At 42.6% G+C, this 27,349-nt stretch overlaps 1 protein-coding gene across 1 annotated transcript in view; it reads right to left on the bottom strand.

Moving 5' to 3' along the window:
- The window catches only part of LOC139540816 (microtubule-associated protein 1S-like), a 45,838-nt gene extending 40,355 nt beyond the window's left edge, over positions 1–5,483 (bottom strand). The window contains exon 1 of the mRNA XM_071344794.1: positions 5,306–5,483. Coding sequence (XP_071200895.1) covers positions 5,306–5,462 — 157 coding nt within the window. The 5' untranslated portion in view covers positions 5,463–5,483. The remainder of the gene's footprint in view (positions 1–5,305) is intronic.
- Between the last annotated feature and the right edge of the window lie 21,866 nt (positions 5,484–27,349).

Raw genomic sequence — 27,349 nt, 5'->3', positions numbered from 1 at the left:
AACATCAAGGCCAGGGTGGACTGACCAAATTTCAACTACTTTTCAAAGTTCATGGACGTCCGGTGTCGATCGGGACTCAGTGGGTGAGGATGCAAGACAGGAGGCTCATGGGTATGTGTCAGTATGAGCTGGGTGATCCGTGCAGTGGCACAGATCAACATAATTAAATGTTCATGTATTGGAGTACAAATTGTCTTTAAAAAGTCACCAGAAGTAACATTCTCAGTCGTTCTACAAAAAAAAGATCTTCCAGGGGGAATTCACCCAGACCCCCGTAGCCGCCTACCTTTTCCATTGCATCAAAACAAAATCCTAGGGGAAACACTGCTAATGACTCAACTTTACACAGTCAGTCTCATTATGGGGGTACAAGCTCTCAACAAGATGCAGCCAGAGTCCAGTATTTTCACACTCAGACACACAGCTGCATCGTCCCTAGTACCCTCCCTTGCCCAAGCTGAACCAGATAGAAATGGTAGACAACATCGAATGCCACTACCAACTTACCCAACCTCTGCATTTAAGGACAATGTTCTCCTAGTAACCCAGGGTATTCTGGGTAGTACATCCACACCTCGCCTCTGAACTGCACGGTTGTTGGAGTCTGTCTGGATGGTGATAAGGTAACTCCGAATAGCTAATGCTAAAGGGGTAGTGGAAGAACCAACGTGTACGTCCTGACAACGGAGACTTTATTCTCTGGCACTCTGGTGAAGCTAAGCTGAAGTAAATAGGTTGCATTATTTATGCTCGGCAGCGTAGCTGGGCTCTCAGGGCTGCTGGCTTCTTCAAGAGACTTCACCATTCCATCACACTGAACGCTGCCAAGGCACACTGAAGGAGGCATGACAATTATATATTTTGGAGACCAAAACTATTCACTGACATTTGCAGTCAATTCTTGTAAATGGTACACAAGTTGCCAACTTGCATGAATTTATGGGAATCAAGTGATGTTTGTGAGCATGGGGAAACTATCCGAAAGAGAACATGCTAAATGTAGCAGCAGAGTCTACAAGCCTATGCAAAGGGCACAGAAATCAAATCAAAGTTTATGTTTACATACCCTACAGTACTCATCTCATATGTATATACCGTACTCTATACCATCTACTGCATCTGCCATGCCGTTCTGTACCACCACTCATCCATATATCTTTATGTACATATTCTTTATCCCTTCACACTTGTGTGTGTGTGTAAGGTAGTAGCGTGGAATTGTTAGGTTAGATTACTGTTGGTTATTACTGCATTGTCGGAACTAGAAGCACAAGCATTTCGCTACACTCGCATTAACATCTGCTAACCATGTGTATGTGACTAATAAAATTTGATTTGATTTGATTTGATTTGAAAGTGATTCCTCATGAAACCCAGACAAAAGAAGACTATCCAATGTCAAACCAACTTTGCCACGGGTCGAACACCGGCCTGCTAATTGGTGAAAGAAGTTGGCTAGCACTAGCTAGCCTAGGCGACTTCAAGACAATACCTGGTTAGGCTGTTTCAAGTTATCTAGAAGGGTGAGTGACTAACGGTGTACAAGTGATGCGCGGGTTGACTCATAACACACAGTCCCCGCGGTCATATCCGCGGGGTGGGCGGGTTTAGGGCCATGAAATATTCAAGTTTCAGTTTCAAGTTTTAATGTCACATGCACAAGTACAGTGAAATGCCTTTCTTGCAAATTCAAAACCCAACAATGCAATAATCAGTAGCAATGTAATCGTAGAAAAAAAACCATGAGAAATAAGACAAACACAATAAGTAAGTAAGCATACTATATACACACAGGTTCAGTTCCAAACCATATTTGCAATGTGCAGGGATACTGGAGTAATGGAGGTAGATACAGTGCATTCAGAAATTATTCAGACCCCTTCACTTTTTCCATATTTTGTTACGTTACAGCCTTATTCTAAAATTGATTGAATATTTATTTTTAATTCAATCTACACACAATACCCCATAATGACAAAGAAAAACAAGTTTATAGACATTTCTACAAATGTAGAAAAAATGTTTTTTTGGGGGGGGGGATACAACATTTGCATAAGTATTCAGACCCTTTACTCAGTACTTTGTTGAAGCACCTTTGGCAGCAATTACAACCTCGAGTCTTTTTGGGTATGACGCTACAAGCTTGGCACACCTGTATTCGGGGAGTTTGTACCATTCTTCTCTGCTGTCAGGTTGGATGGGGAGTGTTGCTGCACAGCTCTTTTCAGGTCTCTCCAGAGAAGTTCGATCGGGTTCAAGTCCGGGCTCTGGGTGGGCCACTCAAGGACATTCAGAGACTTGTTCCAAAGCCACTCCTGCGTTGTCTTGGCTGTGTGCTTAGGGTCGTTGTCCTGTTGGAAGGTGAACCGTCGCCCCATTCTTGAGCGCTTCATCAAGGATCTCTGTATTTTGCACCGTTCATCTTTCCCTCAAACCTGACTAGTCGCCCAGTCCCTGCCGTTGAAAAACATCCCCACAGCATGATGCTGCCACCACCATGCTTCACTGTAGGGATGGTGGCAGTTTTCCTCCAGACATGACGCTTGGCATTCAGGCCAGAGTTCAATCTTGGTTTCATCAGACCAGAGAATCTTGTTTCTCATGGTCAGAGTCTTTAGGTGCCTTTTGGCAGACTCCAAGCGGGCTGTCATGTGCCTTTTACTGAGTAATGGCTTCTATCTGGCCACTCTACCAAAAAAGCCTGATTGGTGAAGTGTTGCAGAGATGGTTGTCTTTCTGTAATGTTCTCCCATCTCCACAGAGGAACTCTAGAGCTCTGTCAGAGTGACCATTGGGTTCTTGGTCTCCACCCTGACCAAGGCCCTTCTCCCTCGACTGCACCATTTGGCCAGGCAGACAGCTCTAGGAAGAGTCTTGGTAGTTCTAAACTTCTTCCATTTAAGAATGATGGAGGCCACTGTGTTCTTGGGGATCTTCAATGCTGCAGACATTATTTGGTACCCTTCCCCAGATCTGTGCCTCCACACAATCCGGTAATGTAACAAAATGTGTAAAAAGGGAAGCGGTCTGAATACTTTCTAAATGTACTGTATATGTCAACAATCCTTCTACCAAAGGACTATTCTGTGGATTACATTTTGTGAAAATTCCCAAAATCATAATTTTTTGTCTGTATTTGAGGAATCACTCATCACCATTTGATGTGTTACTCATTTTCTAAGTAGCTGGAAGGAATAAAAATTGCATATTCTTCCATTAACTAACGCTACACAGGTGTGACACACAAATCAGGATGTTGACGTTATTTGGAAATATAATTTCCTGCTATTCATTGAAGCATGAGTGGGAAGAAAAAAAAATCAGCTACAAGCAAGTTACAAACAAGCGTTGTGAATGTTACTAGCCTTGGAGTGTTCAAAGCTCACCGCAAACTGTTCCTTTCTACAAAATCTGAACTATTAAGGCAACACCCTGACAGATGCGCAGGGCTGTATGTTAGTAACTAAACTAAAACAAACAGCAAGAAGGCACCCTTACAAAAACCCTTACAAGCTTGGGGAAAAAGCCCACCCATTCCGTGATCTCATGTGAGACTAGAGGACCCTGAGGTCTTGAGTGGTCTCGAGAGGCCAGACCTTTACAACGATCTCCTGTCTTGACCCTGGAGAAGTCAGTGCACAGGGGAGTCCCTCCCTGGTGAGAAACCACCAGAAGTCCAGCACAGTGGCATCTTGGAACCAGTCAGGAGTCTTTAAACACAGTGCATTTTATGGATGCAACCCAAGATAAACTTTCCTCCAAAACAAGCCGTCTTAAAGGGATGAGGAAGATGCAACGTAGGCTAAATGTAATCTAAAATGTCTCCGCCTGCTCAATGTGTTTACTGCCGTGTTAAGTAAACAAACATACCACACCTTTCTCTGGAGCAATGTCCTTGGAAAGTGAGGCAAAAGCTATTCGGCTCCTTAGATAGAGCGGCGGGTACAAATGTTGAGCCCTTCCATTGGCTTGTTGCCATGGGATGAAAGAGTGATTTGCAGTGTGGCTAGTAATGCAAGTCTGTAAAAGATGAACTCAGCATAAAACAGCTTCCCTCAGCTAATCAGAAGTGGGAAATGACAGCTATTGGATTCCTCAACACTACGAGCCAAGCAAATTTCAATGCACACACAAAATGGAGCCCCTGCCCACTACCAGACAGAGGCAACTCGGCATCATGTCATGTAATCATGTAATTGAAATAAATGTGATTCATGATAGAAGTACACAGTTACTTTAAATCACTCAGAGGCACTTGCAGTCATCAAGAACAATCTTATATGGTGTACAAACAGAGAAGAAAAAACAAAATTCAGCTTAGCTGCCCAAGCTTTATATACTGGTAACAAAATAGCATAGAACATTTTTATGAATATGCTTCAATGACAAGGTCATCAAAGCCACTAATTAGAACTCTGGTGACCACCTGCACATCATACAGAGTCATTCTAGGTAAGATAACAGAAAATGAAGCCTTGTACTTTAGAGGAAGGGTTTTAGACATGTCTGACACTTCAATCCCAGAATGATTACTGCGAAATGGGTGTAAAAAAAATACTTTATGTAATGCTGAAATGTGTTAAATTTAAATAAATTAATGATAATTTACACAAAATATGTATTCGTAAATGTTTACGATAGTATTTAAGATTTAAATGTCAGAACTAATCATTATAGAGCAAGTGCTAAAGCATGCCATTGCATTAAATGGTCTTTTAACTTAATAATTTTAAATAGTTTAAACTTCCGTTGCTAACCTAGCTGTCTAGTTTATGGTCTGATTGACAGCTGGTCTATCAGGCAAGATCATCCAAAACTAGTGATCAACTGGTAAATCAGATTCGAAGTAAAATAATATTGCCCATTTTGTTTTGTGAACTTACACCATCACACCATATTGACCAATTTTGTTTTGTTAACTTACACACCATGCAGATGCCCTCTGCTAACCATCTGCCAGGAGATTCAACATCCTTGTTGCTATTGTATCCCTTACTGGCTTCCTCCTCCCTTATCTTTCCATTTAATGTCTACTACAAACGGGGGTTGCATGTGGCATCATCTTTAACGTTGTATTTCGACGTGGAAAACATTTACATACATTCACGAGACTAGTGGGATATTTCAGTGACAATTGGCTGGTGTGTGTGTTGATTTGCAATTACAACCATTTGTTGACGGAATATACTTGAAACCGCAGTAATACAGTATGCAACGTCACCTGTACTAAAGGCGCTAGCTCGAGCCAAATCGGGAGGTGGAAGCGCGGTCTGGCACTAAATCAATCAACATTGGTCCACATTACCTCTCTTTATCTCTGCAACCACGTAGTCCACAAATCCAGCCCGACTATGTCCACCGACAATGACGAGCAGAGAATACTTGTCGTTACTGAAGCCAGGATGCGAAGTTCGGTTCGCATTTTCCATTGCTTCGATCGCTTCCGTTTGTTGTGTCGCCATGTTGAAAAGTTTGGCAAATGATGTCATACAGAGACGCCCCTACTTTATCTATAGGGCGGAAAATCTGTAGATTGACACTTTACAAGACCAACCGAATCCCTGTGGCCAGGGTTAACGATACATTAAAGAAACCAATGGTGTATATAAACCCTATAAACCCATGCGATGTATTGGCCATTGTTGCCGCGTTCAAAACAACTGAGAACTCAAAAATCTCTGACTTCAGACTTCATCAGTGCGTTCAAAACATCTATGAAAAAACACTTTCAAGATCAACTGGTTGAAAGATGTTTAATCAATACTGATTCAATATGGTATTTCATTCCAAATAATGTGTTTAATAAGTTGGGAGGTCTTCAATTTTTACTGAAATGTAATTATATTCCTTTCACCGGCTAGGTTTCACCAACAAGGTTAATGGCCTGGAAAATATTGTAGCGACCCGCACAGACAGCTGTGTGTTATGTGTTAGGCTAGTAGGTGGTTGTGTTCGCGGGGTCCGACATGTCAGTCAACCTGCTATCTGCCAATCACGGGAATGCCTGGAATGTTCTGATGCCGGGCATCCTGGTGGTTGGCGGAGTGGCGTGGAGGGGGGTTGGGCAGGGGGATGGAGCATTGGAAGTTAAGACCAGGTTTTGCCTTTGTTCTTTCTCTTACGTCTGGGCTCCACAAGAGAAGGTCACGATTGGCTTGTGTGTTATCTTTCACTTATTTGGCGTGGGCTACGGCCAAACAGTAGCCTGTGTAAAGTTGGTTTAATAAACCGTCCATTCGTAAACTCAATCCTCTGTCTGGACAGTTGTTCTTTTATGATCTAGTCAGGTCATTACATTGGTGTCAGAAGTGGGATGTGGAGGACTTTTGTCGCCGCTGTGACAACAGCGAGAAAGGGCCCCCCGGGCCGCTCTCATGCTCAGCTCCAACAGTTCCCAGTGGGGGCTCCCATGGAGAGGGTGGGAGTGGATGTAGTTGGGCCGTTCCCCACCACAGACAGTGGAAACCGCTGGGTGCTCACGGCCATGGACTATTTCACAAAATGGCCCGAGGCCTATGCTCTGCCTGACCAGGAGGCAGAGACCATCGTCGACGCCCTGACAGCGGGGATGTTCAGCAGGTTTGGAGCTGCAGAGTCCATCCACAGCGACCAGGGCAGAAACTTTGAGTCCCGTGTGTTCGCCACCATGTGTGAGAGGCTGGGTATGCACAAGACCCGCACTACTCCTCTCCATCCTCAAAGTGATGGCCTTGTAGAGCGCTTCAATAAAACGCTTGGACAGCAGCTGGCCATCGTCTCTTCCAAACACCAGCGTGACTGGGACAAGCACCTGCCTATGGTCCTCATGGCATGCCGCTCCGCTGTCCAAGACTCCACCTCCTGCACGCCTGCCCTCCTCATGCTGGGGAGAGAGATCCGCACCCCTGCGGAGATGGCGTTTGGTCGGCCCCTGGATAGCCCTCATGTTCCCCCGGGGCCGGAGTATGCCCGGAGACTCCAGGACCGCCTGGAGACAGCCCACACCTTCGCCAGAGAGCAGCTGGTGAATGCAGGTGTGAGGCAGAAGAGGAACTATGACGTGCACACCCGGGGAAGGCACTTTGTGGCTGGGGAGCTGGTCTGGGTCTACAGCCCGCTAAGGAAAAAAGGCAGATGCCCCAAGTTGGACAGTCACTGGGTGGGACCCTGCAGTGTCCTGGAGAGGGTAGGGGAGGTTGTTTACCGGGTGCAGCTTCCTCCCAGGGGGAGAAAGGTGGCACTGCACCGGGACAGGTTAGCCCCATACAGAGGGGCCTCTTCTCCCCAAACCCCAGGAACCCCCACAATTCCCCTCTCTGGCAATGCCATTCTCCAGGCACCCACCCCCAGGTGCCGCAGACAAGGCTCCAGACAGCCCACTCCCCCTGTCTCCCCCCCTGTGTCACCGCGTGGTTCCCCAGAGCCACGGACTGTATTACCCGTTCCCGCTTCCTTGTCCCCCATATCCCTGCCTTCATCCCCTGGTTCCCAGAGGGGCACTCTGCGACCATCACGGCCACGCAGGCAAAGGAGACCTCCGGGTCGCTTCAGAGACTTTGTTTGTTCCCTCGGGGACGAGGGACTTTGTGGTGGGGGGGCTGTGTAGCGACCCGCACAGACAGCTGTGTGTTATGTGTTAGGCTAGTAGGTGGTTGTGTTCGCGGGGTCCGACATGTCAGTCAACCTGCTATCTGCCAATCACGGGAATGCCTGGAATGTTCTGATGCCGGGCATCCTGGTGGTTGGCGGAGTGGCGTGGAGGGGGGTTGGGCAGGGGGATGGAGCATTGGAAGTTAAGACCAGGTTTTGCCTTTGTTCTTTCTCTTACGTCTGGGCTCCACAAGAGAAGGTCACGATTGGCTTGTGTGTTATCTTTCACTTATTTGGCGTGGGCTACGGCCAAACAGTAGCCTGTGTAAAGTTGGTTTAATAAACCGTCCATTCGTAAACTCAATCCTCTGTCTGGACAGTTGTTCTTTTATGATCTAGTCAGGTCATTACAATATGTTTCCTGCACAATTTTTCCCCACATAAAGCTCTTTTGTGGAATAATTCAGACATAACTGTAAGGAATAAGTCATTGTTCTACCCCAGCTGGCATGAGAGGAATATTGACTTTGTTCTTGGTGTTTTCGACAACAAGGGTAATATTCTCACATATGAACAATTTATAACATTGAAAGAGTTTCCAATACCATTCAGAGAGTTTATTTCTGTGATCAAAGCCGTTCCCAGTGGTCTAACTACACTAATGAAAACTCATCTTAGCTTTGGTAATGATCACAAAGTTTATCCAGAACTTAAATTGGAAGGCGTTGGCTTACTTGAGAAATCTTGTTGTAATAAATATATAAGACAAATTCTTCATTCACAAAACCAACTTACACCAAGAGGAACATTTTTCTGGAACATGCTTATGTAACAGTATAACTTTAAACCGTCCCCTCGCCCCGACACGGGCGCGAACCAGGGACCCTCTGCACACATCAACAACTGACACCCACGAAGCGTCGTTACCCATCGCTCCAACAAAAGCCGCGGCCCTTGCAGAGCAAGGGGCAACACTACATCTAGGTTTCAGAGCAAGTGACGTAACTGATTGAAACGCTACTAGCGCGTACCCGCTAGCTAGCTAGCCATTTCACATCCGTTACACTTATTTATTCCTGACATTGTCTGGAAAAATGCATGGTTAAGGCCTTACAAATATTGTATACCAAACAAAGTTAAGGAAGTACACTTTAAAGTTTTACATAAGATATATCCATACAATTCTATGATATCCAAATTTGTGGCTATTGATGATATCTGCGTTTTCTGTGAAAAAGAATGTGAGAATCTGTCTCACTTGTTCTTTGAATGTAAAATTGTGTCAGAAAACCTTGCAAAATACTTATTTACCATTATGAACACTACCCATGTTTTTGACATGACAAATATAATATGTTACTATTGCAATGATAACAAGACCATTGAAATGATTGTGAAATGTTTTATTCTTGTTGCCAAATAATTTATACACAAACAAGAATTCCAAAATTCTATACCAAAATTACAAATTTTTTGATTGAATATAACTATTTTATTAAAACATTAACCCTAGTGAATAGCAACAAGAATAACATTTTCCTAAATCATTACAATAAGATTTTTTCAGAGTGATTACAATTGCACTAGAATTGTTTATTTTTTCATATTTTTTGTTTGTTTTAGTATTTTCTCGTTAATACCTGCGTTCTGTTTTGTATGATGTAAGAATGTAAATTGTTGATCTGCATTTTTTATTTAAAAAATTTAAAAAACGACCTCCGACTGTGAAAATCGATTTGAACGCTCTTTTTTTTCATTAAAAAAAAACAATATATACAGAATATTTTATTAAACGGTAACATGCAAAACACAAAAAACATTACACCCAAAGGGATTATACAAATAAATAAGGAAGAGAAAAAATAATAATACAAATTCACATTATATCAAATCAAATACAGACATGTAGCGAATACTTTTTTTGACATTTTGTTTTGTATACGTTTTAATGATTCAAAATAGTTTTCCCAATCAGATACATTTTGATTTGTTTGAAAAATGTTCCTAATAAAATAAAGAGATTAATGACATACTGACGTTCACTTGTGGAAACAGTGTAGTAAAATAATATGTCAAACGTATCTATTTCAATGGTTGTATGCATTTTGTTGCAAAGATATAGTTTTACATCAATCCAGAACACCTCACTATGTAACAATTACAGAATAAGTGTTCGATAGATTCCGTTTCTAGTTCACAAAAACTGCATTCACTGGTAACATTGGGTATATATTTAGAAATCAAGCTATTACATGGGTAGAATCTATGGATAATCATAAAGGAGATCTCCTTTACTTTATTGGTCACCATAAATTTGTGTGGAGTGAGCCAAGCATGGCGCCAGTTTACATCAAACAATGAAGTCCAACAAAATATAGCAGAAGGAATAGAATTCATGTATAAAATATCTGTCACGCCCTGACCTGAGATATCTCTGTTTTCTTTATATTTTGGTTAGGTCAGGGTGTGACTAGGATTTTGTAGGTCTAGGTGATTTGTATGTCTATGGTGGCCTGATATGGTTCCCAATCAGAGGCAGCTGTTTATCGTTGTCTCTGATTGGGGATCATATTTAGGTAGCCATTTTCCCTTTGGTGTTTGTGGGTTCTTGTTCTATGTTTAGTTGCCTGTATGCACTACTCATATTAGCTTCACGGTTCGTTTTGTTATTTTGTTTGTTTGTTCGTTCAGTGTTCATTCTTAAATAAAGAAGAATGCACGCTGCACCTTGGTCTCCTCCTTACAACGGCCGTGACAGAAGAACCCACCACAAAGGACCAAGCAGCGTGTTCAGGAGGAATGGACATGGGAAGAGATTCTGGATGGAGCAGGACCCTGGACACAGGCGGGGGAGTATCGCCTTCCGAAGGAAGAAATAGAGGCAGCGAAAGCGGAATGGCGATATTACGAGGAGAAATACAAACGAGGCAAGCACGAGAGGCAGCCCCAATACGTTTTGGAGGGGGCACATGGAGCAGTCGGCGGAGCCAAGGAGCGAACCAGGGACAGTCAGGGAGTCGGATGAGGAGTTCGACGCAAGATTCCGGAGAGAGGTGCTAGCACTGAGAGCGCTGCAGAGCGGGCGTGCTGGGGAGAGTGTGACTGGTCAGACACCGTGTTACGCAGTGATGCGCACGGTGTCTCCAGTTCGCATTCATAGCCCGGTGCGCTCTATTCCAGCTCTTCGCACTTGCCGGGCTCAAGTGAGCATCCAGCCAGGACGCAGTGTGCCAGCTTTACGCTCCAGATCTCCAGTGCGCCTCCATAGTCCAGTACATCCTGGTTCTCCTCTCCGCACTCGCCCTGAGATGCGTGTCATCAGCCCGGTACCACCAGTTCCGGCACCACGCATCAGGCCTCCAGTGCGCTTCCACAGTCCAGTACGGCCTGTGCCTCTTCCCCGCACTCGCCCTGAGGTGCGTGTCCTCAGCCCGGTACCACCAGTTCCGGCACCACGCATCAGGCCTCCAGTGCGCTTCCACAGTCCAGTACGGCCTGTGCCTCTTCCCCGCACTCGCCCTGAGGTGCGTGTCCTCAGCCCGGTACCACCAGTTCCGGCACCACGCATCAGTCTTCCAGTGCGCTTCCACAGTCCAGAGCTTCCGGCGACAGTCCCCAGTCCAGAGCTTCCGGCGACAGTCCCCAGTCCAGAGCTTCCGGCGACAGTCCCCAGTCCGGAACCTCCAACGACGGGCCACAGTCCGGAACCTCCAACGACGGGCCACAGTCCGGAACCTCCAACGACGGGCCACAGTCCGGAGCCTCCAACGGCGGCGATCCCCAGTCCGGAGCCTCCGACGGCGGGCCACAGTCCGGAACCTCCAACAGCGGCGATCCCCAGTCCGGAGCCTCCGGCGGCGATCCCCAGTCCGGAGCCCCCGGCGGCGATCCCCAGTCCGGAGCCCCCGGCGGCGATCCCCAGTCCGGAGCCTCCGGCGGCGATCCCCAGTCCGGAGCCTCCGGCGGCGATCCCCAGTCCGGAGCCTCCGGCGGCGATCCCCAGTCCGGAGCCTCCGGCGACGGTTCCCAGTCCGGGGTCTCCGGCGAAGGTTCCCAGTCCGGGGTCTCCGGCGACAGTTCTCAGTCCGGGGCCTCTGGCGATGATCCGCAGTCCAGAGCCTCCGGCGATGATCCACAGTCCGGTTCTACAAAGGCGGAGGGATCAGCGTAAAGAGGGGGGGCTGCGTCCAGAACCGGAGCTGCCACCGAGGGTAGATGCCCACCTCCCCTATAGGTTCAGGTTTGCGGCCGGGAGTCCGCACAACGGCCGTGACAATATCCCTTAATAAACGATTGTTGAATTTATTATCTAGTAAACCTATGTCACGCCCTGACCATAGATTGCTTTGTATGTTTCTATGTTTTGTTTGGTCAGGGTGTGATGTGGGTGGGCATTCTATGTTGTATGTCTAGGTTGTCTTTTTCTATGTGTTTGGCCTAGTATGGTTCTCAATCAGAGGCAGGTGTCAGTCGTTGTCTCTGATTGGGAGCCATATTTAGGTAGCCTGGTTTTCATTGTGTTTGGTGGGTGATTATTTTCTGTTGTGTGTCTGCACCATACAGAACTGTTTCGTTTTCGTTTCTGTCTTTCACGTTGTTATTTTGTATTTTCAGTGTTCAGTTGATTCATTACATATTGACATGGACACATACCACGCTGCGCATTGGTCCTCCTCTTCTCATTCCAACGACGAGCGTTACAACCTATGCCATTCACCTGGATATCGCTCACAATAGGAGATGTTCCAAAATATGCATTATTCTAAAGTAAAGATTTTATCCCACTAGGTATAGCTTTTATAACAGTGTCATTTTCCTACCTTGAAACCTCACAGTTGTATCTTTCCATAAATTCTCTCTGCGTAAATAGATTCCCACTAATACTAATTGGCTGACAAGGACAATGTTTTTTGAGAACCAGTTACGGTAAAATAGCATCTTGTTTCTATGTAATATCGACCCATTATTCCATATAAAACATTTATGAGATAAAAAGTTGTGTTTATACAGCAAAGCCCAGGACATTAAAGCCTGCTTGTGAAAAGCTGCCAATTTCACAAGAAGTTTAGGGACATTGTAGTAAAAAATTAAGCCCCGAGCTTCTGAAAAACAAAATGAGATACAAAATCCTCATAGTTTCTAGAATATTATAAGTACCTTTTAACCCAGTTGACGTTTGATATCTGATTAAAGAGAGTGAAGTCTAAGACATTTAGACCGCCATCACAAACCCTGTTGGTGATAACATCTCTTTTTATCTTATGTGGCTTGTTTTTCCGTATGAAGTTGTGCAATAGCCTATCTAAGGTACAGCAAGTGGATTTGGAAAAGTCAATAGATTAAAAAAGATAGGATGCACGAGATAGCCCCTCAGCTTTTGATAAGAGCACTCTACCTTTTGATAGATTCAGTTACAGGATTCAAACTAAGATCATTCACCGCCTTAAGGTTTTTGGTGATCTTTACACCGAGGTATGTTACAGTACCTTTTTCAGAGATGCTGATTGACAGCTCCTTTCAGAACAAACAACTCACATTTGGAAAGATTTAATGACAAATCTAAGATTTTGGAGAACTGCTTCACAATATCTAATGCTAATCTAGCTTGTGACACATTTTTCAAAAAAAGTGAGGTGTCATCCGCCAGTTGGGATATCTTGATCTCTCTGGCCTGGAATGTAATGCCTTCAAATTGACTTTGATAAACTAATGAGCATAAGATTTGAGATACTAACAAAAATAAAAAAGGTGAGATTGGACAACCTTGTCATATTCCTTTGTAAATGTTAAACCTTGAGAATGTTCCATGAAAGAGTTTGATACAGCTATTGCCACCATTATACAGAGCTCCTATAGAATCAACAAAAAAATGACCAAACTTCAAATGCCTAAGACAATCAAAGATAAAATTGTGACTTACGGTATCAAATGCTTTCTGAAAATCCAAAAATAAGATAACAGGGAAGTCATCCAATAGACCAGCCTCAGATTATTAGATATATGGCACCCTTTCATAAACCCTGATTGACATTCATCAATCAGATCATTCAAGCATGACTTTAACCTTTTCACAAAGATTGAGGCTATCATTTTGTAGTCGTTATTTAGCAGTGTGATTGGACGTCAATTATCAATATTTAAGAGATCCTTGTGTGGTTTAGGTATAAGTAGTTCTCCCTTCTTTATAGCCTCCTTAAAGGTTTTGAGTAAAAATTGTGCTATTTCTTCAGAGAAGGTTTTGTAAAATTCAGAGGTTAATCCATCACAACCTGGAGATTTGTTATTTCGTAATTGACCAACCCCATATTGGATGTCCATAATTAATCAATAAATAAAGACTGATTTAATTCTTCACTAACCGAGTTAACATTCTCTATAGAATCAAGGAGATCCTTAGAGTCACTCAAACTGAGTGAAAAAAATTGAACAATAAAGCAAACAATTCAACGGAAATTCAACAAATTAATAACGTAAAGCTGGCAAAAGGCTTGGATATATAAGTAGTACATTCTATAAGAATTGCAAATACATTAATTAAAAAATATATACATCGTTCCATTGATTCCAGTCTAGCCATAACAATGAGCCTGTCCTCCTATAGCTAAGGAGTAAAGATTCTCATAAAACTTAGTGGTAAAGTCTGATAATAACTCTCTATCCTCAGAGGTTACCCCATTAATCTTACATTTACGAAGTGTGCTGAGTTCCCCACTCCTCTTTTCCAAATAAAAAAAGTATCTACTGTTCTTTTCACCTTTTTCAAGCCATTGTTTTCTGGATCTTATGAAGGCTCCTCTAGCCTTTTCCTCATAAAATGTATCTAGTTGATTCCGTAAATCATTCAATTTAGCTTTCTCATTAAGATCAAGATGCTCAATCTCTGCGATATCAACAATTGTCCTAGAGAGTTCAGCTACCTCACATCTCCTTCTTAAAGCAAGCCGTTTCCCATAAGTAATACAGGCTAAGCGGAGTTTAAATTACAGCAGTTCCCAATATTTCCCATATTCTGCATTAGATGTAGCTAAATTCCAGTAAACAGAAATTAGATTCTTAATCACATTTTTAAATCATCATGCAATAACAATGAGTTATTTAATTTCCAATAACCACCAGAATATTTCTTATCATCATTACTGCACATTCTTAGTCAGCCAAATGACTTTATGATCCGTTGGGACTGCAAGCAGTATTTTTACCACTACAGTCTTGGGTTCAAGACTAGAGGTTGTCACCCACAAGTAAATTCTTCAAAAAATATTTGGTTTGTTTTTTCTCCCTTTTTCTCCCCAATTTCGTGGTATCCAATTGGTAGTTACAGTCTAGTCTCATCGCTGCAACTCCAGTACGGACTCGGGAGAGTTGAAGGTTGAGAGCCGTGCGTCCTCCGAAACAGAAACCAACCAAGCCGCACTGCTTCTTGACACAGTGCCCACTTAACCCTGAAGCCAGCTGCACCAATGTGTTGGAGGAAACACCGTACAGCTGGCGACCGTGTCAGCGTGCACTGCGCCCGGCCCACCACAGGAGTCACTAGTGCGCGATGGGACAAGGACATCTCTGCCGGCCAAACCCTCCCCTAACCCAGACGACGCTGGGCCAATTGTGTGCTGCCCCATGGGTCTCCCGGGCGCAGCCGGCTGCGACAGATCCTGGACCACAAGTAAATTATTTATTTTGGTGAACGATCTCTATTACTCCATGTGTACTGTTTCTCTCCAGGGTTTTTAATTCTCCATATGTCAATTAAGTCCATATGCCAATTTGTTCACACCAATGTTAGGCCTATGGGGCAATCTATCAGTCTCATTATAATAAACCATATGAAAATCCCCACCAACTATAATCTGACTGGATGGATATTTTCTCATAAGACTTTTAAGAATTTCTTTAACTTCCTCTAGAAGTAAGTCAGTTGGAGGACTAGAACAGTATCCATATAAATTACACACCACAAATAATCTGTCCATGTGGTTGATGACCGCCACTAGCCAATGTCCATTGGTGTCCATTTGAGTAAACAAAAATGTCCCGTTGAAATTGTGTGCTAAAATTGCAACCCCAGCTGAATGATTAGTCCCGTGGGCCAATTGAACGGTGTTTCCAGAAAGTCGTGGGAGCTGGTCGTCAGTACCAACACAGAGCAGGTAGCGCTGAGAAGGAGCTGGCTGCCGATTATGGTGCTGAAATGCACACAACCTGATTGGAAGTTGATAGCAAAGAGATGCGGGCGGTGCAGGCGCAGCAGTAGGTCTAGACGTCTAGGCTCGTATTCTGGCTGGCAGACCACCTGGAACAACTTTTCATTGACATCATCTGTTGCTATAATCATAACACTGAAATGATGGAAGGATTTGACAGGTGACATTTGGAGTCAAATTGCCTATACAGTTGATTTATTCGGATCCCCATTAGCCGACGCCAATGATGACAGCTAGTCTTACTGGGGTCCGACACATAACCAAAAAAACTGTTTACATGTTAATGTTTTGAAATGTGTGTAAATGATAACGTGTGTGTGCATCTATCAGTTCCACATGTCAGTACATACACACAACAAGTAGTTCACATGGGAGAGACGTGCAATGGTGTTGCTTTATGTTTGTATACATGTACTTTTGCTATTTTTAAAAAGGGGAACATAACTTATTCAACTCAAACTCTGGCATTTTGTCTGGAAAACTGACATTTCCAACAAATTCTTCCCTCTGGGGAATTAATAGAGTTTTAGAGTTGAAGCCCCAAAATGATTGAGGAGGCGTCAATGTGAAAATCAAAATAGCAAAGTTTGAGTTGCTGGCTGGCTTTTTTTCTGTTCACATGAAATGCCCATGCTACACCAAATAAGCTGTTAATAACCTGAACATCAAGGCAAAGGTTGGCTACTTTGAAGAATCGCAAATATAAAATATGTTTTGATTTGTTTAACACTTTTTTGGTTACTACATGATTCCATATGTGTTATTTCATAATTTTGAGGTATTCACTATTATTCTACAATGTAGAAAATACTAAAATAAAGAAAAAAACCTTTTGACTGGTACTGTATATTGGCAGCTATTGTGTATCCTAGACAAAATCCATAGAAATCGTATACAGCGTTTCTGCAAAGAACTCTTTACATAGACAATTTTATCTTAACTATAGTATTCAAATTCCCAATAGAGATACTAAATCAATGCTATTTTGAGGGTCTAAGTGTGTCATTTGATCTTTTGACCATCTAAGTCAAACCACATCTGCTTCCCATCTCCTCATCCTTGACCTAAGAGTCGTTCCGGATATAACACTGGGGGCCAATTGGAACACTGAGTCATCCACACAGATCATAGACTTATTAAAAGTTCAATTTCGTGGTGACTGGGGAGTGTGTGTGTCATTTAAGATTCAAATAATGATTTAAACCACATTTTCTGCATTTAGGCTGCACATATACTTGACACATCTGAAAAATTGCATACTTTTGCAAATATTAGTGTTTTATAAATTGTAAAAATGTAACTAGTCCCTACTCGCTCACACATTTCTGAGAAACATAGTTTAATTAATTGCCATAATATTGACACTATAGTTCTTATGTCCTGAAGAAAACTATGTGGTGAATCTCAGGGATAAATGTGAGGAGATGAGTAAACCCTGCTGGGTGGTTTGAGAGACCCAATTGCCTACAGTCAGATATTATATTGTTTATCATGTCTGCTATCCTTTTAAACAATTACTATTCAATTGCATCTAAATAAAACATGCATAACAAAATGCCAAGGCATGTGATTTGGTCGTATTCCTTTTCTCTTGACAAAAAAAGCATGTGACAAGTCTGAAATAATTGAACGCAAACTTCCTTATCAGTAAGCATCAGCCATCCGTGAAGCATGACCATTGGTCAACAATGTATTCCAGATGTTGTGAAACAGAGAAAACAGCACCCAGATTGTCCGAATATATACTGAACAAAAATATAAAACGCAGGCTGGAGGTAGCCAATCGAATCAAAGTTTATTTGTCACGTGCGCCGAATACAAACAAGTGTAGACCTTACAGTGAAATGCTTACTTACAGGCTCTAACCAACAGTGCAAAAAAAGGTATTAGGTGAACAATAAATAAGTAAAGAAATAAAAACAGTCTCACACAGGTTGAAGATAGACATGTAGGTAAGAACACACACAGCAAACAGTCTCACCAGAGAGTCCTTGGGCAGTGGCACTGGAGGAAAGAAGGAAAAGGGGTGATTGTTTGGTTCCTCTCGTCGGCCACTTGGCTTCTTCTTATCCCCATGCTCCTTGCCAAAGTCATAGCTGCTTTTGCCATAGTCTTTCCCTAAATCACACACACACACACAAAACTTACAACAAGTATCAGAATTGTCACATGCCATAGTGACAAGTCTTGAATAATTGAATGCAAACTTCCTTATCAGTAAACATCAGACCTCTGTAAAGCATGACCATTGGTCAACAATGCATTCCAGATGTCCTGAAACAGAGGGAACAGCACCCAGACTCACTGGAGCAAACTTAGGTGGCTGAGGTGAGGACAGCTCCTCTAGTCCCTCTTGTTGAGGTGTCCTCCAATCTCTTTCCTCTTGCAATCAGCGATGTTGTTATTAGTGGACCTGAACCCATCAACAGCCTAGGGACAAGAGAATTGCCTTATTGGGCGGACCCACGCACTGCTTCATCCATATACTGGATTGACTGCCATGTTTGTGGTAATTTAAACTTTGATACTATAAAATGATGACCCTACAAGTAACACTTATTCCATCTGTCATACAAGGCCAAAAATGTGTTAACCCTTGTTGCGCTTTGGCATCAACTCTTCCTCTGTGGCCTCCCAGTTCATCTGGAGATAGCAGGCTGCTCAGCTCCAGCTCTTCCTCATTCCCGTAGCCTTCAAACTTCACCCGGCAGCGTTCGTCTCTCAACCACACCAGCACCGCTGGGTAGACCAGGCCATCCTCGAAGCACACCGCACGACACCGGTAGCCCAGCCCCCACACCTGGTACACATAGGTGTTTTTATTACTACAACTGGTAGTAATAAAAACAAGCTTGAGAAAAGGAACCGAAAGAAGTCAAGTTAACAGTGCTATCATGAATCTTTTACCATGGGTTTCTTTATTAGTCACACACCGTTGCAAAACGTTTTACACCGTAGCACGTTTTGCTACAAGAACATAGTGTTCTCCTGATGAAGTTATAAAAAGGCCAAATTCATGCTTTTTGGTTTTGGTTGAATCTCATGATTTGGAAGGGGACATCAGCTGATCACATGCCACAATCTCAGTCTTCTGTATAGCCTAACTCAGGGACGGCCAACTTTGATGGGAGTGGGGACCACAAAAAATCTGAACGCAGTGGCTCGCAGGTCTGTGTACCCACATCCATACCCACACATGCAGTCAGAACCGGCTCTAGCCTTTCAGGGCCCTAAGCAAAAGTTTGTTGAGATTCGGGGAGTTTTGATTCTCTCAGTTTTGGTGGGTTGTTTCCAAGCTTCTCTTTCGCCATCTTTTTCATCATTACATCTCTAAAGGATGAAAGAAATACAAAAGGAGTTCAGTGTTTCTCCTAGGATTTTTTTCAATAGCGTTGGCAAAGGTAGCGGGGGGGTTGGGGTCTACCCCCCCTGGATTTTTTTTTTTTTTGGGGGGGGGGGTGGACAACAGAGAAGGTCACTTCTGGTGACTTTTTAAACGGACATTCTACTCCAAAATAAATTCAAATTAACACCATCACTGAAGTACAATTTTCCCTTTAAATCCATTATAACCTTTAGCTCAACTGATGCAGTGTAGTGGCTTTAGGCTGAAGCATGGGGTTGCTCATCTGCATTTACCATTGAAAAACCCAAAGACTTTGAATGCATCAAATTCTACTTGCTACAAATATACGTTGTAACTTGTCACTATGACCGGAAAAAAACACGTCTCTGCTAAGGCCGTTACAGTAACCGTATTACTCTCCAGACCCAGTAGAATTCCATGTGACCATTGAGTCACGGTAATCTTCTCTTATGCACTCTGGACATGCGTTGGTAGTACCCAACTCACTAACAACCATTAGGTTGCTAAATGGCCTGGTACTCAGGGCTCTATTGTCCCTCTAACCACTCTGACATCAATGCAAATGAGATCAAAAATCTAACATTTATCATCAAAACCATATTGTGCTTTTAAAACTCATCCCGCTGTGATTAGTGAAAGAAGATCAACAACATGGTTGTTGTGGATGTTGTTTGAAAGCCTAACTTAACTAGAAATGGACAGCGCATTCTAAGGTGATGATTAATTCAAACACCTATACGTATATTGGAGCTTATGCCTGCACATAGGCCTATAGACGAGCCCAAGCCCAAAAAATAAAAATAAAAAATGGTGCTGTTATACAATACATAACCTACCGCATATTACACACGCCAGAAAAACAAAAAAAATGATTTAAGATGTCTTTTGCACATATTTGGTCTAGCCTACACACACAAAAAAAAGTAAATCGCCTTTGAGTGTGGACTGTATTATTACACATACTGGAGGGACTGGTTACATTATGCTAAACTCCAAACTTCCTATCCATGAGTCTGGGTAAGAACATATAGGCCTAGGCAATGCTGTAAGTTAATTGATTGTGCAGGGAGGCTTACAGAGTTACTATAATTGGAGTGAGTTTGGATGGAATATCACCTGTCGCGCAGCGAGATGCTGCATGCTCCTCAAACAGTGGTTGATGTGTGGAATGAAATAACCAGAGTAGCCTACCAGGCATGATTGAAAAACAAACTGGCCAGAAAGCAGCTATTTGAGTGCCCTAAGGATGGCATGTCTTTTCCCCCCCTGCCCATTTGATAAATGGGCCATTCTAAATATAAACTAATTTCACATATTAGTAGACAAGATTAAATTGAGAATAGTCTGATGGGTGATAATATGATCACTTGATGAGAGGACAGAGTGTGAAGCCTGTGACAAGGAACTTTTTTTGCGACCTTCTCAAATCATCAATAGCCTATAGTCACATCATTCAGCCCATATATGTTTTGATTCTAAGACATTCTAAAAAGGTTTGTGTCGTTCACGACTTCATGACTAACTCTAAATCTAGCATACAGGACCGGTTTCAGATGATCACTTTAACGCTCAACATAGCCACTTCATATGCACCCACGCTCCGGAAGGGGAAACAGATTCTATTTTACTCAGCTAAGTTGAAATATATTCTTCTTACTATAAAATCATATATGATGGGTCATGGAACTTAAGCATATATTGTCTGCTAAATGAACAAGCCTACAGCCGATAGGATAGCGCATAGCCAGATGACATACAGTAGACCAACTCATATTCTGTCCTTCTGAAAAACACTTTCGTCATATCATAATGTGTCTTTAGACATGCCTAAAATAAATGTATTTAGACTTTATTTTTATGTAAATGTTCCAAAGGTGTGCGTCAGAGGCTTGTATGCGAGGGGAGGCCTGGAGATGCTAAACGTGTTTATGTTAAATAACTGTTAATTACCGTGAGACCGGCACCCTTTTGCATGACAATAATAGGCCGACAAATTTGAATGACCGCCACAGCCCTAGTCTCGGCAAGCTGCCAAATTAATATAGGCTAAACACTTGAGATAATTTAGAAGTCGTTATTTGATCATTGTTCTTCTGATGAAGGTTCAGATCAACTTGATTATCCCACCAGGGGGAAATTCATTTGGTCATGTGCTTAACAAGACGGTACATAAAACATGAACACACAGAAACTACACAGTAGAATTTATTAAAAGTGCTATAGCCTATAGATTTACAGTGACAGTGCAATATGCTGAATACTGGAGGGACAGGTTGGTGGCTGATTCTTGATCTTTACCAATTATCCTTCCCGCCGTTTTGATCAAGCGCTGAAGCTTGACTTGGTCTTTCAGACATGCATATCAGACCAAAAGGACAGCACACTCTGCAGGACAGATTTATAGAACACTAGTAGGATATGACGGTCGACAAAATATTGCAATTTCTTTATCTTTGTAACGGCACAGTCATTGAATTTCAGTTTGTCTATTTCGATTCCCAGGTATTTGCATGTGGTCTCTCTATTGACTGATTCCCCATTGATCTTCGTAAGGGGGGGGGGGGGGGGTAGTGCAGTTTTGTTCCTTCTGAAATCAATTTCCATCTCTTGTTAATTTCAAGAAAGCTACCTGCACACCACTGGACGAATTTTGCTGTTTCTCTGTCAAAACCTTGAAGGGAGGCTAGGTCTAGGCGGAGGAAATCCACAACAGCGGTGTCTTCTGCGCATTTAAAGAATGTGTGGTCTGAGTCAGTCTTGACAATCGTTAGTGTACAGTATCGGTGAAAGTATGCAACCTTGTGGGGCTCCCGTATTCACCGTTCTCGATGTAGAGATGGCGGTGTTAAACTTCACTTGTTGAGTGCGGTTGACAAGGAAACTATTAATCCACTTGATCAGTAGAGAGTTGACACAAAAATTCACCAGCATATCCACCAGTAGGTGGGGTTGCACGCTACTGAAGTCAATTAATACAATTTCCACTAGGCTATTTGCCTTTTCTATATTTTCGTAGATCCTGTTCAGCATGACTAGTAACGCATTATCAACACCCCTGGAGGTACGGTAGGCGAATTGGTTTGGATCTATACAGAACAAAATTATAAAAAGCAACATGGAACAGAACAATTTCAAAGATTTTACTGGACAGTTCATATAAAGGAAATCAGTCAATTGAAATAAATAAATTAGGCCCTGATCGATGGATTTTACATGACTGGTAATACAGATATGCATCGGTTGGTCACAGATACCTTTTTTAAAAAAGATAGGGGTGTGGATCAGAAAACCAGTCAGTGTCTGGCGTGACCACCATTTACCTCATGCAGCAAGACATCTCATTCGCATAGAGTTAATAAGGCTGTCGATTGTGGCCTGTGGAATGTTGTCCCACTCCTCTTCAATGCCTGTGCGAAGTTGCTGGATATTGGCGGTAACTAGAACACGCTGTCGTGTACGTCAATCCAGAGCATCCCAAACATGCTCAATGGGTGACATTTCTGGTTAGTATGCAGGCCATGGAAGAACGGGGACATTTTCAGCTTCCAGGAATTGTGTACAGATCCTTGCGTACAGATCCTCCTCCTTGCATTATCATGCTGAAACATGAGGTGATGACGACTTTTTACATAAGTCTGAATTTATCCCACTGTCCTCTGGAATGGTAATGCGAGCTGGTCTGAGCATGCCTGAAGTGCCTTGCTGCTGACACCGCCTGGATCATACGATTTTCGTGGGTTGACACGTTGGAAGCATTGCTTGGCGTCAATCACTGAGCTCTGTATATCAACAGCTGGTATTTATTTTATTTATATAACTAGGCAAGTCAGTCAAGAACAAATTCTTATTTACAATGACGGCCTACCCGGCCAAACCCGGACGACGCTGGGCCAATTGTGCGCCGCCCTATGGGACTGCCGATCACGGCCGGTTGTGATACAGCCCGGGATCGAACCTGGGTCTGTAGTGATGCATCTAGCACTGCGATGCAGTGCCTTAGACCGCGCCACCCTAACCCGCGCCACCCAGGTTAGACCGCGCCATTGTCCAGTGCCACTTTCTGCTGCGATGTAAAATCACATGTCAAACCTACAATAGAAACTGTTCAAATCATTTGCAAAAACAAGGTCATTTTTGACAGTCATAAAATGTCTCTTAGGTTTCTAGCCTGTAATGGCTACAAAGCCTTGCCAGCCATTCCTACTGTCCTTGTCCTTAAAAAAGGTTTTCTAATTTGTCGTCTTTTTATGTTGCCTTGCACTTCTTGATTTTGCTTTTGAGTCTCCTTTCCTCTTTACTACCATCTTTAAAAATACTTTTTTTCTTGTTGAGGAGCTCTTTTAATTCCGTGTTACTGACGGCTTATTATTAGAGAAGATGCTGACTTTCTTTTTGGGAATAACGAGATCCTCACAGAAACAGATGTATATGCGCTGCCTATTCCAGGTCATCAGCGGTGTCTGTCAGGGCTGCCCAGTTAGTAGACTCAAAACACTCCTTGAGGGCTTCAGGAGTCCAGCTTTTAATCTCCACCTTTTCAGACTTCTCTCCCTGCAGTCGCAGTTTGTAGACTGGGATGAGCTGAACCATGTTATGATCCCAACCCCTGAGATTGGGTCGTGCCTTGGAAAAATACACACCTGGGATGTTACCATAACAGAGGTCCAGACAGACCTCATTTTGGTTAGGACATGTAACATATTGCTGGTATGATGGTAAATGTTCAGATAGACTGCACATGTTAAAGCCTCCCATTGCGCATGTTAAAGCCTCCCATGATTAACTTTACTGCTTCAGGTAACTGTCTCAGCCTGGGATACTAGGTCATGGCTCAAGGTGGCAGCTACTTGGGTGTCAGCAGAGGGGGATATGTAAACAAATAGTCGGATATGATTTATTTCCCGTGGCAGGTAGAATGGCCGTAGGTTAAGAGTAAGGAGTTCAACGTCTTTAGTAGAGACCTGGTGCTTGGTTGTAATATGGAATTTCCTGTTGACGAATGCAAACTCCTCCACCTTTTTCTCCTACTGGAGTTGATGTTTCGGTCCATTCTAATGATTGTGTAGCCATCCAGCTCCACAACGGAGTCGGGATCCTGTTCCGTAAGCCTGGTCTCAGATGAACAGATTGTCGGTACTCAGAGGTATTGGGTACAAGCCCGTAGCTCCTCAGTCTTATTCCTTACGCTTTGTACATTGTCATACAAAATAGACGAAAGGGCTGTTTTTTAATCTGATTCTGAATTCCTCCTTTACTACCACGCTTCTTTGGTTTAGAAGCCTTTTCTTGGGAGAATGTTGATTGCGGTATTACACTGTAGTAAAGACTTGCATCACAGGGTCAGAGATTAAGCAGGACATCTTGTGGATCGCTATATGCATTGTATATGCATTGTGGGTTAGGTCGACAGCTTGTTTGGTGCGTTTCACAACAACAAAAATGATTAAATCTAACAGCCATAGTACTGTTATTTGCTATCTGATTTAATAACACAAAAAAATTGTTGATTGAGGAGGATCGCAACTTTAAAACACTTTAAACAACAAAAAAGAGGGAAGGGATGAGCACAAATGACCGTGTCGCTGCGAGAACAGACGCAACACTAAGACATGGAGGAGACATTCATGCTGTTTGTTTTTGTTTTAGCATATGCCTCCCATCGATTCACAAGGGATGAATCATGTTTCTATAGGACAAACTCAGGTACGTCCCTCCCCGCTTCGTTCCGTTTCAGTTTGGTTCCTAGTAAATACACCCAAAGTCTCTTGTTGCGTATGGCTCATCATTTTCTCCCTCCTGGGCTGGTCAGCAGCTTCAGGTAGCAGGGCACTCTGGTCCAGCTCTTCCTCGTTTCCGTAGTTGTCAAACTTCACCTTGCAGCGCACCCCCTCCAACCAAACCAGGGTGGCAGGGTAAACCAAGTCATATTCTGACCACACAGCCTTGCAATGGGCCTAGAGGCCGACGGATTAATCGGCACGGTCGATTAATTAGGGCCAATTTCAAGTTTTCATAATAATTGGTAATCAGCCTTTTTGGATGCCGATTATGTTGCAATCCACGAGGAGACTGCGTGGCAGGCTGACCACCTGTTACGCGAGTGCAGCATCAAAAGGATGCAAGGAGCCAAGGTAAGTTGCTAGCTAGCATTAAAATGATCTTATAAAAAACAATCAATCTTCACATAATCCCTAATTAACTACACATGGTTGATATTACTTGGTTAACTAGCTGGTCCTGCGTTGCCTCGAATCACAGCCTACTTCAACTTCGCCAAACGGGTGATGATTTAACAAAAGCACATTCGCAAAAAAAGCACAATCGTTGCACAAATGTACCTAACCATAAACATCAATGCCTTTCTTAAAATCAATACACAGAAGTATATATATTTTTTAAAACCTGCATAGTTAAAAGTTAAAAGAAATGCATGTTAGCAGGCAATATTAACTAGGGAAATTGTCACTTCTCTTGCGTTCAGTGCAAGCAGTCATGCAGCAGTTTTGGCCGCACCATTCCTTCCTAACAAAGACCGTAATTAACTTGCCAGAATTTTACATAATTATGACATAACATTGAAGGTTGTGCAATGTAACAGCAATATGTACTTAAGGATGATACCCGTTCGATAAAATACGGAACGGTTCCGTATTTCACTGAAAGAATAAACGTTTTGTTTTCGAAATGATAGTTTCCGGATTTGACCATATTAATGAGCAAAGGCTCGTATTTCTGTGTGTTTATAATTAAGTCTATGATTTGATATTTGATAGAGCAGTCTGACTGAGCGGTGGTAGGCAGCAGCAGGCTTGTAAGCATTCGTTCAAACAGCACTTTACTGCGTTTGCCAGCAGCTCTTCGCAGTGCTTGATTGCACAGCGCTGTTTATGACTCAAAACTCCTGAGATTAGGCCGGCAATACTAAAGTGTCTGTAAGAACATCCAATAGTCAAAGGTATATGAAATACAAATGGTATAGAGAGAAATAGTCGACGCGTCATAATTCCTATAATAACTACAACCTTAAAAACTTCTTAACTGGGAATATTGAAGACTCATGTTAAAAGGAACCACCAGCTTTCATATGTTCTTATGTTCTGAGCAAGGAACTTAAACGGTAGCTTTTTTACATGGCACATATTGCACTTTTACTTTCTTCTCCAACACTGTGTTTTTGCATTATTTAAACCAAATTGAACATGTTTCCTTATTTATCTGAGACTAAATGATTTTTATTTATGTATTATATTAAGTTAAAATAAAAGTGTTCATTGTTCATTCAGTATTGTTGTAATTGTCATTATTACAAATATATATATATATATATATATAATAAAAAAGTCACTAAAAACATTTGGCCGATTAATAGGTATCGGCTTTTTTTGGTCCTCCAATAAATCGGTATAGGCGTTGAAAAATCACAATCGGTTGACCTCCCACTATTGAAAGAAATCACAGAAAGAGCATTGTGGAAAAGCTTCACGCCTACATATTCCAAAAGTGTTCATTTTCAACCTATGCCTAATTGATTACCTTTGAGTTTGCCTTTGGGTCAACTGGTCCTTTGCTTGGCACATATGATTCAGACAGTGTCTGTGGATTGTCTGCAAGCTTCTCATCACTCTCTTTTTCATCCCTCTAAAAGATGAAACAATGGAGGTTATTCACGATTCCGTTTTGGAGAAGTGTTCTTCTATTTGGTTTTAAGACATTCCTCCCATCATCAATTCACAAGGATGAATCTCATGACTTGGAAGGTGCCATCTGCTGACCACATCCCAAAAATCTCAAGTCTCCCGTACAGCCTAACTGATTACCTTTGAGTTTGCCTTTGGTTCAACTGGCTCCTTACTCAACACATGAGATTTGGGGAGTTTTGAGTCTGTCAATTTCGGTGGGTTGTTTCCAAGCTTCTCTTTGCTCTGTTTTTCATCATTACAGCTCTAAAGGATGAACCAAATATTACAGGAGAAAATGCAGGATTCGTTATTGGATCATTGTCATGTCTTGGGGGTATGATATTTGACCCTTTTAACATTCTCATTCATCATTATTCACAATTCATTACATCCACATTAATGTAGAAGTGTTTAGAAACATATTTTATTCTTATTTATATTAAAAGTAACTCCAAAATGACACAATACATTACTTACCATTCATTTCTATTGGGCACAAAATAATCTGAAAGGCAGCCAGACGTGAAGGAGAC

The sequence above is a fragment of the Salvelinus alpinus genome, chromosome 16, assembly GCF_045679555.1.
Source record: "Salvelinus alpinus chromosome 16, SLU_Salpinus.1, whole genome shotgun sequence".
Taxonomy (NCBI): Eukaryota; Metazoa; Chordata; class Actinopteri; order Salmoniformes; family Salmonidae; genus Salvelinus; species Salvelinus alpinus.
This window is presented reverse-complemented; position numbering and strand designations above follow the sequence as displayed.